The sequence below is a fragment of the Solea solea genome, chromosome 13, assembly GCF_958295425.1.
Source record: "Solea solea chromosome 13, fSolSol10.1, whole genome shotgun sequence".
In the NCBI taxonomy this organism is placed as follows: Eukaryota; Metazoa; Chordata; class Actinopteri; order Pleuronectiformes; family Soleidae; genus Solea; species Solea solea.
This window is the reverse complement of record NC_081146.1, coordinates 7,892,139-7,908,078: the sequence shown is the minus strand read 5'-3', so window position 1 is coordinate 7,908,078 and position 15,940 is coordinate 7,892,139. Positions and strand designations below refer to the sequence as shown.

At 39.4% G+C, this 15,940-nt stretch overlaps 1 protein-coding gene across 1 annotated transcript in view; it reads right to left on the bottom strand.

Moving 5' to 3' along the window:
- The window catches only part of dnah5 (dynein, axonemal, heavy chain 5), a 55,034-nt gene that overhangs the window by 26,782 nt on the left and 12,312 nt on the right, over positions 1-15,940 (bottom strand). The window contains exons 17-49 of the mRNA XM_058648438.1: positions 15,585-15,791; positions 14,822-14,902; positions 14,295-14,385; positions 14,051-14,196; positions 13,487-13,661; positions 13,120-13,374; positions 12,369-12,565; positions 12,218-12,284; positions 11,632-11,774; positions 11,392-11,468; positions 11,166-11,290; positions 10,786-11,021; positions 10,457-10,675; positions 10,204-10,266; positions 9,857-10,095; positions 9,591-9,738; positions 9,370-9,462; positions 8,766-8,965; positions 8,494-8,647; positions 7,925-8,088; positions 7,211-7,367; positions 6,833-7,045; positions 6,444-6,668; positions 5,436-5,608; positions 5,175-5,245; positions 4,735-4,842; positions 3,944-4,131; positions 3,363-3,557; positions 2,709-2,843; positions 2,018-2,125; positions 1,468-1,621; positions 916-1,062; positions 358-599 (exon numbers count right to left, since the gene is read on the bottom strand). Of these exons, the coding sequence (XP_058504421.1) occupies positions 358-599; positions 916-1,062; positions 1,468-1,621; positions 2,018-2,125; positions 2,709-2,843; positions 3,363-3,557; positions 3,944-4,131; positions 4,735-4,842; positions 5,175-5,245; positions 5,436-5,608; positions 6,444-6,668; positions 6,833-7,045; positions 7,211-7,367; positions 7,925-8,088; positions 8,494-8,647; positions 8,766-8,965; positions 9,370-9,462; positions 9,591-9,738; positions 9,857-10,095; positions 10,204-10,266; positions 10,457-10,675; positions 10,786-11,021; positions 11,166-11,290; positions 11,392-11,468; positions 11,632-11,774; positions 12,218-12,284; positions 12,369-12,565; positions 13,120-13,374; positions 13,487-13,661; positions 14,051-14,196; positions 14,295-14,385; positions 14,822-14,902; positions 15,585-15,791 (5,196 nt within the window). The remainder of the gene's footprint in view (positions 1-357; positions 600-915; positions 1,063-1,467; positions 1,622-2,017; positions 2,126-2,708; positions 2,844-3,362; positions 3,558-3,943; positions 4,132-4,734; positions 4,843-5,174; positions 5,246-5,435; positions 5,609-6,443; positions 6,669-6,832; positions 7,046-7,210; positions 7,368-7,924; positions 8,089-8,493; positions 8,648-8,765; positions 8,966-9,369; positions 9,463-9,590; positions 9,739-9,856; positions 10,096-10,203; positions 10,267-10,456; positions 10,676-10,785; positions 11,022-11,165; positions 11,291-11,391; positions 11,469-11,631; positions 11,775-12,217; positions 12,285-12,368; positions 12,566-13,119; positions 13,375-13,486; positions 13,662-14,050; positions 14,197-14,294; positions 14,386-14,821; positions 14,903-15,584; positions 15,792-15,940) is intronic.

Sequence of the window (15,940 nt, the reverse complement as noted above, 5' to 3'; positions counted from 1 at the left end):
GTTAAAAAAACGAGATAATAGTACAGTAATGTCATGTTATTTCCAAAGTAAAATCTGGGTAATAACTTTCAGAATCATTAGGATGCCATCAGTGCATTACCTTCACATGAACATGTTAGTGAATAAAAATGTATAATTTCTATGTTATATATATATATATATATATATATATATATATATGTATATATATATATGTATAGTTGAAATTCATCCTCCTTCCACACACATATTCCATTGTTATGATGAAGCTAATGTTTTGTGATTACTGTAGAAATAAGACAGTTTACCGTAATATAATTTCCCTATTAACAAAATACATATATATATACATATATATACATATATATAAATATTCACCTCCAGTATAGGACTCCAGTTGAGCACAGAGGAGCTCATGAAAACCATGCCGTTGCGTGAAACAGTGGCTGGAGAGGCGTTGTCGATGTTATGTGGCTCAAATACCACCTTACAGTTGGGAGCCATGGGTATACGGTCTCCATTTGCCAGTGTAAGTGTTCTGTTGTCGTCCAAAACAGAATTTAGGTTCTCAATCCAGATTGCATCAACTGGTCCATCCAGAACAATCCAGATGTGTTCTCCTGAGGAAAAAAAACCCACTCCTGTTATAAGTCAAGGCCAAAGTGTCGGACTCAACTCAGGAAAGGACTGACCAACAGCATTGTTTATAACATGGGTTTGACACGTGAGTAAGCAGCAGACAGGAAAGGCAGCACTGTCCAAAAATGCAAAGCGAAAGGCAGAGTAAAGAAAAAGTACAATTAACAATGAGCATTGGAGATTGGGTACTTTGCTTAGGGGCACCCCAAGCCGGCTTGCCTGTCCACTTGGCCATGGGCTGCCCTAGTTGGTTAAAAAAAAACATGAAATGAACACTGACTGAACAACTTTCCAGACCTTTCTTTGCTTTCAGTGTTTTCCTCCATAGTGTCGAGAAGATGCCGTCAGTCCAGTCGTTCGTGGCCACATCCAAACGTCCAAACATCTGAGGGGCTGTAATGGCTTTGGGGTTCATGCGCATCTCTCTGTGTGGCTGACCACACTCTAGAAGAGGAAACACAATCTTAAACATGGAAGGTGTGTATATCCAACACACCAAATGCATTACAGCAAAAGGATGCATGCGAAAACCAACCAACATGCTTACACAGTTACTTAGGAGGCGGAATTGTAGTATGTGTCTAGCTCCTTTTGTCTTTCAGGTTTCCACAGTCAGCCATTTTATCATAATATTGTATGAATATATGAACACGAATAATCTTTATTCATCAGTAAAAATCAATTTACAATCGTTTAGGGAATCTGCTTCCAGTTGTTTTCGTGAGCTTGGGGCTAATTTCACATGCTGCAGAATCAATTTCAAAGGACCAATAGACCAATAGTTTAAAGTTCTTAAAAGATTTTGCACAGTAACTGTACATGACATATTTCACATGCACATGAACCTACCTGTCATCGCTTTTATCAGTGTGTGTATACATGTTGTCTTTCCAGAGCCACTGGGACCCAGGGCCATGATGCCGTGTCGGACCATCTGAGTCTCATACAGCTGGATTATCTTCAGCTTCCAGGGAGGATGATTGATCAGACCGGCCTCCTCAATCTGCATCAGCACAATGAGAGTGTAAAACACACTGTTTTTTATGCTGTTTCTTATCTTTATTATTTCTTATCATGACAATATTTGGATATTGAAGTTGTTAAGTTTTCAGTAGGTAAACGTTGTTCTAGTACAGAAGTTAACTTAACTTACAGTTGCGTATCTACACGGTTACACACACCGTTGAAGAAGATAAGAACTGATTAATGCAGGGAAGAGGTTTTTTAGTCATTTATAAATTCTGCCATTCTCATACCTTTCACGCATAATCGCAAGGTGTTTAAGAATGACAAAAATGTTTCTTCATTTGTTACCTCTCCCTGTTTTCCTCCATCTTTCTATCCCACTGTATTTTTTTTACATACACAGAACAAAGTCAGCCACTGCTTTGTCTCCTACCTGTTTGTCAATGGCTGCCTCTAGTTCAGGGTAGCCTGCTTTTGTAAGTTGGATGCCAGGAAAGAGGTCTTCGATCAAGCTGAGGAAGAGTGGCTCATCCTCATCAATCTAACAAACACACAAATGCATTTACAGTACATTGATCAACATTAGTAAAAAAAAAATCTATCTGATGATTACATATTCTGGTCTAGTCTTTTGCTATTTTCAATCCCATCTAAAATGTACTCTTTTTTTCTGCTTTTATTACATTTTCTGTTGTTGAGAATGTTTCAAAAGAAAAGGCCTGGATTTACCTCAGTGGTTCTTTGTCAAACCTGCAGTTTCTTGCATAAATATGAAATTGATCAATTACCTTCCACATTATTGTCTGGAAACGTGTCTATCCACTATCCACTCTCAAATAGAAAAAGGTTATATCTTGCATAGTATATTTCTAAATGTTTCTAATCACTTATATTTTTGGATTAGATTTGTTTATGTTGTGTGCAATACTTTTCATTTTGCAAGGCAATACATACACAGTATGTACACACTTGATTCATTTTCTTCTGTTGTTGCTGATTGTATAAACTAGAATTCGGCACAAAAAGCAAGTTGACCGCAAAAAAGAAGGTGGTACTTCTTTTAAACTTTGTTCTATATTATCATCTTGTGGGTTTTTTAAACTTTTATTCTCTTCTTCACTGACCAGTTTGGAGAGATTCATGTCCCTGAGGACCCTCATGACGATGGTGGACTCAGTGTCACTGGGGTTGGCGCGCTTGGCCGCTCCCAGCGTCCGCAGCACTGACAGAATGTTCCGCAGTCCAAAGTCATAATGAACCTGGAGAGTCAGAGAATATTTCACATTTTACACTTCATTCGCTTCATCTTTATGAACACACAAACCAGCCCACTCTTAATCCTAATTCTGCTTTAAGACTCTGTAAGCATTCAAAACTTTTATAGTATTTTAGTTACACAGCAAATTAAATAATAGCAAAGATGATAAAAAAACAGGCTAGTATGAAGTCCAAAAGCAAGCATCATGTTAGAACAGAGGCTTAATGTTCTTATAACAAGAAAATCCTTTATATCAACACATAATAATATTCTATGTCGTGAGACATAAAGAAATAAAATGTCTAGACGTTACAAACTACTCGTCTCACTATATTTAGTATTTTAGATCTGAAACTGCCTCTGTATTTTCTGTTGTGATGCACTCATGTACATCGATAAAAACCTTGAAATCAAAAATAAGGTTTTTAAAAATGTAAACGTGTGATATCAAACCAGCAGAAATATACAAAAGTATGTAGTTTATAACGATGATCTGATGAAGTGATTTGATTTTTTTTACCTGTTTGGAGAGTTGCTCCTCACACAGCTTGTAAAGAGTGAAGAACTTGCGGGCCAGCTCCATATAATCTATAAAGCCACAACTCGCCAGTTTGACCCCAATAATGATCTGACGGTCAGGGACTATCATGGCCACCGATCGAAAGTTGATCTTCAGGTTCTCGGGAAGCTCCTGGCGACCTGCGTAACCTGGGTTCTAATCCAGGATGAGAGAAGTAAGAATAGAGCTTTAAATTTATACACATTTATACACACCGTTTCAAATAAAGCATCAAATAGATCAAAAGCAGGTGTGTGTGTGTGTGTGTGTGTGCATTGTGATGTACAGTACAGTATGATGGGCAGTGTTTGCAGGGTTAGTTAATATTTACGGTCAGCGTGAAAAAACTGCAAAGTACATGAAATCTTAATTCGACGTCACAGAATCAATAAAGTTTAATATCAATCCTTCACCATCAGGTAGATCAGCTGTTATAGACACTGGCTGTCTCATCTGAAGAGCCTGCCTTAGTGGCTTTTTATTCTTCTGTCTCACCTCTAATGTTCTACAACAACAACCTCTCTCACTGTTGTGCTACTGACCATGGTGAGAAAGATGCCAAACTCAGGGTTCATATCCACACTATCGCCATCGGTGAAGAAAAAGTTTTGCCGGCGTTCCTTCTTGCAAGTGAGAACTGTTGCGATCTGCTGGGCGGCCACGGACAAAACCGGGAGGTCAATGCGGTTGAACTCGTCAAAACAGCCCCAAGAACCAGACTGTGCCAGACCTGCAAATGGAAAACCCATTATTTTATAGCCACTCTGATGCAAATCATTTACTGTCCAACTTCAAACTATTCAGGCTCTGCTTTGTGTGTAGTTATCATTCATGAAATTCAAAAAATACACCCTAACACACACTAACCAAACCACTTACAAACCTAAAGCTGTCATTAGGTTTTAAATGAACAACCAACATATACAGTACAATGCAGAAAAGGGCCATCAGGTTAATAAATAACGCAGGATATAAAAACCACACAATGAACTCTTCTTAAAAATGCAAGCTCTAAAATTTCCAGATCTGACTCAAAACATTTACTTCCAAATAAAATAAGGCGTTGTTTTCAGAGGGAATATATGTGTACCAAAACTACTTTTATAAGTATGTGTGTTTCAATCTGTGGGATTAAATTATGAAACAGTCTAACAGGTAAATTAAATCAGAGTAAAAACATCATTAAACGAATAATCAAAATAAAAATATTAAATAAATAGAAGGATTTAGAACAGCAGTTCTTTGTAAAGCCATATTTGTGTCGTCTATCTATAACTTTATTCTGACTGTATTTAAATCAAATATTTGCACTCATTTCCTTTGTGACTTTTACCTTTGAATATTCGGCCCAAGCCTCTGAAGTCCATCTGGTCAGAACAGTTGAAGACCACTACATACTTCCCTAGACAGCGACCCATATCTTTCACAGTCTCCGTCTTGCCTAGTAACAAAGCAAAAGCATTAAATGCTGAAAATAAAGAAGGGAAAACTGTATTTAAAACAAAATAAACACACCAACAAATAAAAACAGCTTGAAAAAATATAGCAAATAAATAGTTTCCATGTGTCAAAAGAACGCAAACAATTCAGATTCATCTTGGGCTCCTAAAGAACAGTGGTTGGTAATCAGTGATTGATTATAATACGGGAAGACCCAAGTGTTCACTTCACTCATTCACATCTTGACGAGTATCGTGTCTGTACTCCTGCCTATGGCAGTTCAAAAAAACCTGCAAGAGGAAACAAGTATTTTAAGAGATGTAACAGTCTTACCTGTTCCTGCTGGCCCAGCAGGGGCTCCACCCATACTCATACCAAGAGCCTGGGCTAAGGTGATGTAGCACCTGAGCAAACACACACACACACACACACACACTTCATGATCATAGACATTAATGATAATGATCGTTGCATTCTCCTGGTTGATCATTTGTCACACAATCAAACTGAATGTGATTCTCCACTATTAACACAGTCACTGCACAAACCTATGTGTGTGTGTGTGTGTGTGTGTGTGTGTGTTTGACTTTCTACCTGTCAGTCAAAGGTGTAATGACAAGCCTTTCAGTGCAGCCCAGGAATTCATTCTGGTAGACGAATCCCACATCTGTGATGTTGATGATCATCTTGTCCGAGTCCTCGTTGAAGTAGAAACGGCACTGCTTCAGCCACTCAAAGTCATTGGGGCTTTTGATGTGCAGCCGGCACTGGAGTGAGGACGAGAGGGAAGGAGGGAAACAATGGAGAGAGGGCGAGATTGGGGATGTGGTGAATAAGGGAACAATTCAGAATATGGTGCGAGGTAAGAGTTGAGAAGGAAGGAGATGTGAGAAGCCAGGATTTAACCCTGAGAACATTACTATGTTAAAATGTAAACACAGAGGCTCTAAGAATATGCATATATAGAGTGTCTTATATCCTTTTTTTTAACACAACCTATAGGCAATCTGATGATTTTTTTTTTTTTTATTTTTACCAACTATATAAAAAACAAAGTACGAAAACATTTTTCAAATAGATTGAATTTATGAAATTTGGAAATAGGTCACAGTTCAAATCCGCTTGTATCTTTTTTATGAACAAAAATAAAAGAAAAACTGTCTGTTTTGAGACTTCTGAACAATTATCGCTACTCCTGTTTTTTGGCTTGTTGTTTTTTGTTTTTTTTTTAAACTATGTGATATAAAATTAATCATAACTTTGACCCAAACACCCCCCCCCCCAGGATGTCCGTATAAGGAGTTGTGTATTATTACCATGGGTGCACCGATTAGTGCCATGTGAGCACCAAGCTTAAACATGTTTAATAACCGTTGTAGGTCAATGAGGCCATTTACTGAATCCAAACACAAGTTTTTCTCTACACCTAAATACCACAATGACATGTAATGTAACACTAGCCTGCCATTAAAAAAAAAGCTTTGAAGATTTTGTCAAATAGAATTGACTGCCTTTGTGTCTGATCATGCTGAACAATCCTTTCCGATACAAACTCATTGTATGTTGCACTGTAAGAGGTTAAATGATCAGCAACACACTCACCAGCTCATCAAAGATGTCCCTCTGGTGGACATGGATGGTGATGAGGGTCTCATACTTGGTCCTCTCCACTGCCCCCAGGTCTCTCGTGGTCATGTCGATCAGTGTGTTGAGCAGTTCCAGAAAGAGCTGGTTGGTTTTGGCCATAATGCGGCGATCATACCTGGCATTGTTCAGAGCCTCTTCCGAGTCCCTTGTCCATATCATCTGAATACCTAACAAGCCCACCTGGATCAAGAACACTATTAATTATTGCATCATGATCAAATGTGTTGAGGAACGTCAAACTGTCATCACAGATTTGTTGGTCATATCCATAAAATGAAACTATGTTCTTATCACAACCACAGAGTTGGACCCATGTTATGAGTTGTCTGTGGACCAGTTGTTACCTGAGAGGGGAAGGAGTTTAGGAAGTCAATGAGCTGGAAGCCTGTATCTTGGATGGCCATGGCAGCCTGCCGTATCACTGAGTGCAAAGACCTCTGGGATTCCTTCAGCAGAGCATGGAGCCAAAACTCTACATTCCCCTCTGCTGTGACTGCACGCTCCAGTTCCACAGTCTCCCCTTCCCGTGATGAAACAGCCAGAATACGGTCGTATACCTGGGAAAGATGTGTGTGTGAACATTAATTTCACTTCATTCTATATGCTGCATTTTGGTTTATCTGAACATTTAAACTCTGCAAAAAATGCCCCAAAATTTGACAGATGACAATGAAAGACAAAATGACGCACTTGAAGGTGTCCCACGAAAAAAAAAAACTCACTTTGTCATGGAATTTGACAACTTTAATGTTGTCAAAGACGTTGAGAAGATGGGCCTGGATGGTGTGAGAGTCAGAGGCCTGGCCCAGGATCTCCAGCAGTGCAGGGTCAGAGACAAAGAAGAAACGAGGAAACTGTAGACGCTTCTTCTCTAAATAGCTGTTTGAAATAAGGTTGGAAAAATAAAAGTCATTATATTATACTTGTTTGTTTCAAAGCAGCCAGGATGCATAGATAAAAAAGGACATAGTCTTCTGGTTTGACAGGTGAAGCCTAAGAACGTAGGATGCACTGTAAGTAGCAGTTAACCACCAGGGGGCGACTTCATTTGAATGCAACTCTATGGGAAAATAAGCTTTCATTTAACAATTCTGCATGGGGCTTAACAGTCTCAATCACAAGTTTCAGAGAATATAATGTCAATTTTGTATTAATTATTATTATTATTATTATTATTAATAATTAATTATTAATACATTTTTAAAAAAGGATAAATCGTGGCACATATGCGTTAAGACCAATGTGATTGACAGCTACTAACATCCACGAGGTGCCTGATGTTTCAAATACTGACATAGTACCAGACAAACTGTAAATCTTGATAATTCTTATCATCATTTTCAAGAGTCCACCACTTTGATTGTATTTGCACTTCAGATATTTCTATTGTTTTGACATATTAATCCATGATGATTTCAGATTTGACTATGACTCACCCTGTGAGTGACTTCTGGCACATCTCCAGCTGTTCAAGGAGGCGAGGAAGCAGCAGTCCCATGGTTTCGTCTCCCACACATGATTGGACCACATTTGGCATCTCATGCGCTCGCATCATAATCTTCACCCAGGATTTGTCGATGTTATAGAAACGCTTTGCTTCCTAAAGTATATTGTGCTGAAGTTGTATTATTTGCATTTTTGGATTTTTGTTTGTTAAAAAAAATACAATGAATTATCATCATCAAGTGGCTGTATTTCAAATGTGTTCCCTACAAACCAAATTTCAAAAAAGATCATAAATAAGATTAGATATGTAAATAACTTATGTTTTTTTGTATTTTGGTTTTAATGTATTATTATATGTCAAAATATTATGTTTAAATACATTCAAAAGTAATTACTAAATGAACACTGTGTTCATATCTAATTTTCAGAGAGAGTTTAAATCTGTGCCGCGTAATTTTAAAATAGGCATTACCAAATTCATTCACACAAAAATGATGAAGTGACTTCTCACAATGAGAAACTAAATGAGTGAGTAATAATGAACTCTGATGTTTTGTACCTTTGGCATCTGTTTGGCGATGTCTCCACCCACAAACACAGCCTCCAAGTAGATCCAGAGGTTCTGAACCGTCATCCAGCTTTCAATGACATCGGTGGTGTTGGAGAGATTCTGAACCCACTTCTGAATCTGGGCTTTAAATGGAGTGTTGTACCTGACAAATAACTTACATCAGTGAGTCAAGGCTGCCTTCCCCACACCTCCCGTGACAGAATATGACGTGTTGACACAAAAAAAAAGTAACAACTAACAATGTTGATTATTAGTTTCACCTGTTGCTCATAAGAGACCCCAAAACCATCAGGCTGTCCTCCATGCTGGCGATGATCTCTGATGTGCTGTCTCCTCTCAGGAGCAGCTCGCCACGAGTCTTGAAGCTGGCGAACGTGAAAGTCTTGTAGTCCCACTCAGCGATCACCTGTTTCAGCTTTTGCTCAATGTCCCGCTCTTTCACGGCACTGATACAGATATCCTGCAAAAGAAATGCAAAAAAACTTGCTCGAACAAAAGCGAGGCCAAGACCTATAAACCTTTTCACAGGATACTTTACAGTTAAGAAAGGGAATTATTACTGTATTATGTACTAATTAGTTGTGATTAATTAATAGTTGTATAGTTATTTATAAAGAAAGTTCTATGATCGCAGCAAAGCCATGATAAATGTGTCGTGATCTACTTTAATCACCACTGACTGGGACATGCATTTTTCACTGATCATAATTTACAACTATAATTAATTCTATTCACTTTTTGTGCTAGTGTATTTCTTCCTGGTCATGGATTAGTTTACTTTAATATGATATAACTGAGCAGAGGAAAGCTGTGACACACATAAAATGGATGCATTATCTGTTTTGATCTGCTGTTCATTCATACCTCAATCTCCTCTTTATACTCAAGCAGAGGAGCCTCCATAATGTTGCGCAGCTTGAATGTATCAGTTTCAACTTCAAAGTTATGGCCAGTCACCTGGTGACAAAAGCACATAGACAGGACATTAGATTGTCTTTGACCAAATGTAAACACAACAACCTCTTAATACTGAATACAGATGTAATAGCAGGTCTGGACAAAAACTCTCTCCTCGTCTTGCTGACCTCAGTGATTCTCTTCCAGTGGCGCGTCATCATTGCCTTGTTACTCATGAGTTCCAGTAGGGGGCAGCACTCACTGAATTCATCAATCGTTTTCTTAAGGTCCAAAAATGCCTGCCAGTCCTTCAGAGCTTGTGGCAGTTTGCGACACCTGGACGTGAACAGGATTAAAGAAAAGGTCTCACTGGTTAGTTTCTGTTAAGCCTGGATTATTTCAGGTTGAGTTCAAATTGGCACTTCCGTGGTATCAGATTTACAAACTGTCCAACCTTGTCTGAAAGTCCATTAGTTCATTGTTGATCTTTTCAATGTGGATGTCAGCCCACAGGATATCATAGTAACCAGTGACGGTTTCAATGACGTTGCTGTAAAGGCCATAGAGCTTCTGCAGCAGAGCCAGCTGCTTCCTTATCTCCAACAGCTGAGGATGCTGGGTGACAGGAAGTCCGAACAGCTCCTCTCCACCAGAGTAAGTGTTGTACTTCCTGAACAGGTTGTCAAACCGATTCTAAAGTAAAATAATGATTGGGGACCAGGTCAACTTTCAAATTTAAAAAGCACACTGATTGACAGGCTTATTTATAGTTATGCCCAACTCAGATCATGAATAACAAACCTGGAACATGATGAGTCTGTCACTGGCATCCTGAGGAGATAACCCCACTGCCATGGGGCCGTCCTGTATGAGAGGACAAGTAACGTAAATCAGACTAACATGTAACTAAGTCTTAAAAAGCCACTTAAAATAACTGCGGTAATTGTCTCTTTTTTGACAGGGTCCAGCAGGAAAAGCACATGTTTCCTCCCGTGACCTGTCAAAATGGCTGCTTTGAGTGTACAGCACACACAGATGTGGAACGTGTCTTTACCGTCTCGTAATCCTGGTAAAAGTTTTGACAGTCCTGCATGAAAGTCTCCACGTTGCTGAGCAGTTCCTGTCTGAAGTTTGGCTGCAGGGCCACCAGCTCGTTCTGTATCTCCGTGCTCCGGGACAGCAGCTTCTCCCACGTGTAACGCAGCGTATCCACCTTATCGGCCTCTTCTTTTGCTACCGACAGCTCATATTTGTGAAGCATGGCATACGATTCCTGTGAGAAGGAAAGAGATGCAACATCTTCTGCCTGACAGCTACAAACACTGTCACATCACACACAACTGCCATATTGTATTAAAGTCATCCATGATTCTGTTCTTTTACCTCTATGGGTCCAACTTGGAAATCAATAGATATTTGCTTCTCTCTGATCTCCTTGAGTGCTGCCATGGCGATGCGGATATCATCCAGGTCTTTAATCTGACGATTGAGTTTCTTTCCCGCTTCATCTATAAAAGCGAAGATCTGCTCCATCTCTGAACGATATTTCCTGTTACAGTTCAGTCCATAGTCCATCATCCAGTTCTTGGTTTCACAGGTGAGGGACAACTTCAGGTCCGCTACAGGAAAGAAATACAGGTGAGCTGAAGAAGTTTGATGTAGAATGATTGTCTTGTACTGTATGATTGTGTAGTGTTGTGTTTTAAACACGCATGGTCGTGGTTTCATAACAAAGGCATAAAGAAAGTGACACTTGGTCTTACCTGTGAAGAAAGCCAAAGCGCCCACTGTAAAAAACTCTGGTTGGGAGTTTATCTCTAGCTCCAGATCTCGATAGAAAAGAATCTGGCTCTCGAACTCTGATAGCAGAGGACTCTCCTGGATAAAACTGTAAAAAAAACAACAATGGTTAGTGCTGTTTGAACTTGATGAACAGAAAGCACACCGTTTTTAGTGTAACAGTCAGATTAGACAATCAGTTTCTTTTACTTTCGCATGGTCTCGTCACGGTCCTTCATCCAGATGTGATGGTAACGGTTAAAACGGTTGAGAGCAGAGGTGACTTCCTGCACATCAGCATAAACAGCAGTTATATAGGAGGTAAGAAGCATGTGAACATGATAGAAAAAGAAAAGATTAAAATACCAGGACTACATATATATAATACACTTTTTTATTGTTGAAGCAGACAGGATATAATAACAAAAATCATAACGCATAGAGCTGTACCTTTTTGGTGGAACTGATGGAGACACTGAGAACAGACACCAGTTTAACGATCTCCTTGTTCTCAGATATAGTCTTGTGGTAGTTCCTTGCTTGGAATGGAATGTTCTGAGTCGCAGTTGCTGAAATGTCTGAAGTGCTGCCATCTGCAGAGGGTTTCCAGGACATAAGAGACGTTAGATTCGGAAGCTTTTAAAGTGTTCACATTTGCGTCCCGTAGACCAAGAAGCATTTAACATGTCAAACTACTTTTCTGAGCATTTGAATTCACTTCTGAAATATCTTGTGTGTGCTTCTTTGTGTTTTCAGACTCTACTACTCCAAGCAGTTGTTTTTCCTCTTACTACCACAGAGTTGCCGTTAACTTCCACTCTCTTGACATGAAAGACTCATTTCCTGTGTGCAGAGTAAGAATGTCGCCAGGCGACACAACAATCTAAACTCGACACACAGAGAGAGTCGTGTGGAGCTGATAGGCATCATCATTATTTTGTGAACTAGTTTGACAATGGAGTTGGGCACGACAATGTCTCAAAATAAACAATGTGTTGAGTTTGTGGAGGTGCTGAGGTCGTGTTAGGCCAGTTACCAGCCACACTGCATGCTGTTGCTCCGTCCTGTTTCAGAGCCGCCATACGTCTTTCATTCATTTTTCTCTATAAATAAAGAAAACATTGTTACACTGATGCAAAAAAAAGACTTTTCACACTTAAATGCTCCCGTCATTAGGTCAACACCACCTTTGAGATCCTTTCTTTGCTCCACTGGCTGACCCCCTTGCTGACATTGACCACGCACTTTACAGCCTGGTTTAAAGCCTGCTGCACGTCTTCCAGCGCTGGAAACATGGCAACGTGTGGGATGGAGAGATTCACGTTGACTCTGAAGATTGCCGGCTGACCGCTGCTTTCGCCACAACTGGGTGACTCACTCTCAACTACAAGGGAAGAGTGAAGTATCTCTGACACAGAATGATGCGATACAGATAAACACCAACTTCACAAACTAGACTCGATGGTGCTTGATAGAACTGATATGAAGTAAGGGGTCAAATAAATGAAATAGTGGGATAAAATAGTAACTAAAGAGGCATCTAAGGAGTTGAGAAATGCAGGGATGACACAGGGATACTGGTGCAGAGAAGATGATTTCCAAAATATGTCAATATCCCTTGACGTGTTTAAATTGAAAAATGGCCATCATAGCATCTACATTTTCCGTTTTGCTTGTGGTTGGCTGCAAAATTATCTTTGATGATGAACTATGGAACAAGCTGTTTTTCTGCCTTTGCTAATGTGAGTGTATCTGCACTCGTTATGAATAAATGTGTCATAAATGGTTTCACACCCTCAGGGGCTCAAATAAATGTGTTCTTTTGTTTTGCTTTTAAGACTCAGCAACACAAAATGAAGCTTTTACTGTATATGAAATATGTTACCAAACTTGATAGTATTTTACCGAAAGCACCAAAACGGTGACAAAAAGACCCACCCAAGAAAAGCACGGGTGAGGAGCCCTGGACACGCTTGCGTAGCATCTCCAGGGTGTTGCGTGTCAGTCTAAATAAGGCATCAACGTTGCGGTGGCTGAAGTAGGAGAGCAGCTCCTGGGCCTCTTCCTCCATCACTTCCATCAGATCCCTCTTCTTCCTCCTCCTCACCAAAGGAGAGGAGGGACCAATGCTGGCAGGAGGGACCAAAGTGTTTCTAGAGAAGAGACGGCCCTCTGAGCGGCCCTCTTCTTCACCTGGGATGAAAGAGAGACAATTGGCAAGGAGACAATTTGCTGTAACACCTTATGTGCACCTAGTCATATCCTAATCACTTGGATTTAAAAAGGGGAGTGAAAGTTAACATACCCTCATTAATGTGGTCCATGATGTTGCTCTCAGTGCAATTTTCTTCCTCATCTTTTTCCACCTCCTCTCTCTGATTGTGGTCAAACTCCAGCAGCATGTTAATCACTTCATTGGTGGCCTCCTCCACTAGTGAGCTCTTAGTGTTGAGGTTCTGGGCTTGTCTTATGCACAGGTCCTACACGTACAGTATATGTACAGAAAACAAACACATTCAACTTTGCCATATACTGGTCAGGGAACTGCAGCTATGGTTGGAGGGTTTTCCCAGGGTCACATTGACAACGACAAGTCCGAACAGTCTTATTTGTCAATACACAGGGTGATTAATTAACTGGTTTTTGAGTTTATTTAAATTCTATAAACACCAAACTATGTGGAGCAAAAATCCAACTGTGTTGGCATCAATTATAATAACGTCATGTACAATTCAGAGCAGTGTTATTAACAGTACACTGCTTTTTGTGCTTGTGCAGTGAGTGCTTCAATCACACAACTTTTTTTTGTGATTAGTTCAATGGCGAGAAACTAATGTGCGGTTACTTTATTTCTATGTAATTATTTTACCTTGCTGGTCTGAATGAACTCCTCACAGGTGACTGGTTCATCCTCTGGCAGAACACACAGTGTGGTGCCACTCATCTCCTGCAGAACTGCATCTATCCTGTACTCCACCAAGTCATTCACTCGGTCCATTAACAGCTCCAGGTCAACTAGTGGACGCAAGAAAACAAGTGAGTGAGAGCGCTGTCTTAGGGTTCATCACAAGGGACAGTGGTCTCCGGCTTTTCTTTTCTTTTCTTTTGCATACCCAAAGCCTTGTCGATGTCACTCAGGTACTTCTCTATGTTCAGAGATGTCCAGTTGAGGGAGGTTAAACCTGGTTGTATGGCTCTATCCACCTGTAAGTCAGAGGTGTACATTGTTCTCTAAAAAAATGAATCTCTCAATTTGACAACTGTTTGTATCACCTGTGTATTTCCTCTTGACGTAGTGATATATTAGACATAAGAAACAAATAAAACAGTAGATCCTTGCAGATATGAAAACAAATTAACTGTATATATGTGTCCCAAATACAAAGAAGATGATCATTGTGGTTGCAATTTGCACTCCTTTTCACAAGAATAAAACAAATGCACCCTAATTCCCTACGATATTGTTTACAAGTTTACATCATTGAACTTTCAGATATGTTTTGTTCCCAGATTTTGTTATCAGTGGGACGGTATTAATTTCAACACCCCGAGTGATGCATACATCATTATTCCTTTTTTTCCACATAAAAAAAAAATCATATTAATTCATATTAAACCAGGAATGATATGCACAGCTTACCTTAGCTACATGTGGCATGGCCAGCTGTACGAAAGCAGTCTGGATCTTCGCCCGCACTCTGGTGTTCTCACTCAACATTAACTGTAGGGGACAGGTTTTTATACAACGATTACACAGTTGGTGTATTCACTCACATCAGTGCTGAAATGAACTGCTTTGAGGAGAATACTCTATATTAGTCTCAATAATATGTTTGAACGCCCTTTTCAATTTTTTCTCCCTGCACCATGTCTGTCTCAGCTACATTATTTATATATATTTGTGTATGGATTTATACAAGCTCAAATAATATTTGTGCTATATATAAAAATATCTGTATAATCCTTTGTTATATTATTATTATTATACAGTTGTTGTTTTTTGTCTTTCAGCACCACCAAGTGGTTGGTTTTAGTTGGTACTGCATCATCTGACCCACACTCCAAAACTTTAAATGAAGGCAGGTAAGCAGATCCTTTGTTTAGTAGAAGTGGAAGATGCCTCACATACTCACTCACTTGAGTGAAGACAAGAAATTCATTAACAATTATAAGCTGTTGTTTTTTAACCAAAGTCATTTAAATTTCCTCCTGTGTTTGGAGTCATTTGTTTGAGGTTTTAGTGATTTATCTTTAGCACTATTTCATCTGTGAAACAAGTCAACAAGTAAGCAACACTCAAGATTCAAGCAATTCTGGGACAAGACATGGAAAAGTGCCTCACTATCGATCTTGTCTACATAATCAGAAAAATCAACATGTGTACGGCTTTGTCAGAAATTCACCTGTAATTTGCCATAGTTCTTTTTGAAGGTGTTCTGCCTCTGCTGCAGCAGAGCAGCAAATGGCGGAATGTCCAGTTTCATCCTCGTCATGCAGTTTGTCTCCCTGATCTGGGTCCGAATCTGCGGGTCAAAGTTGACAAACAGTTCCCCCGTCTCCACAGATCTGGCCAACAGGGAGGCCTGCAAGCCAACACGAGCGTGCTCCATCTGGGTAAGAGGTGTTGAAAAAAGATGAAGAAATGAACATAAGACGAAGAAACATATATATGTATGTATATATATATATATATATATATATATATATATATATATATATATATACATATATATATGTATATATATACATACACATTTCC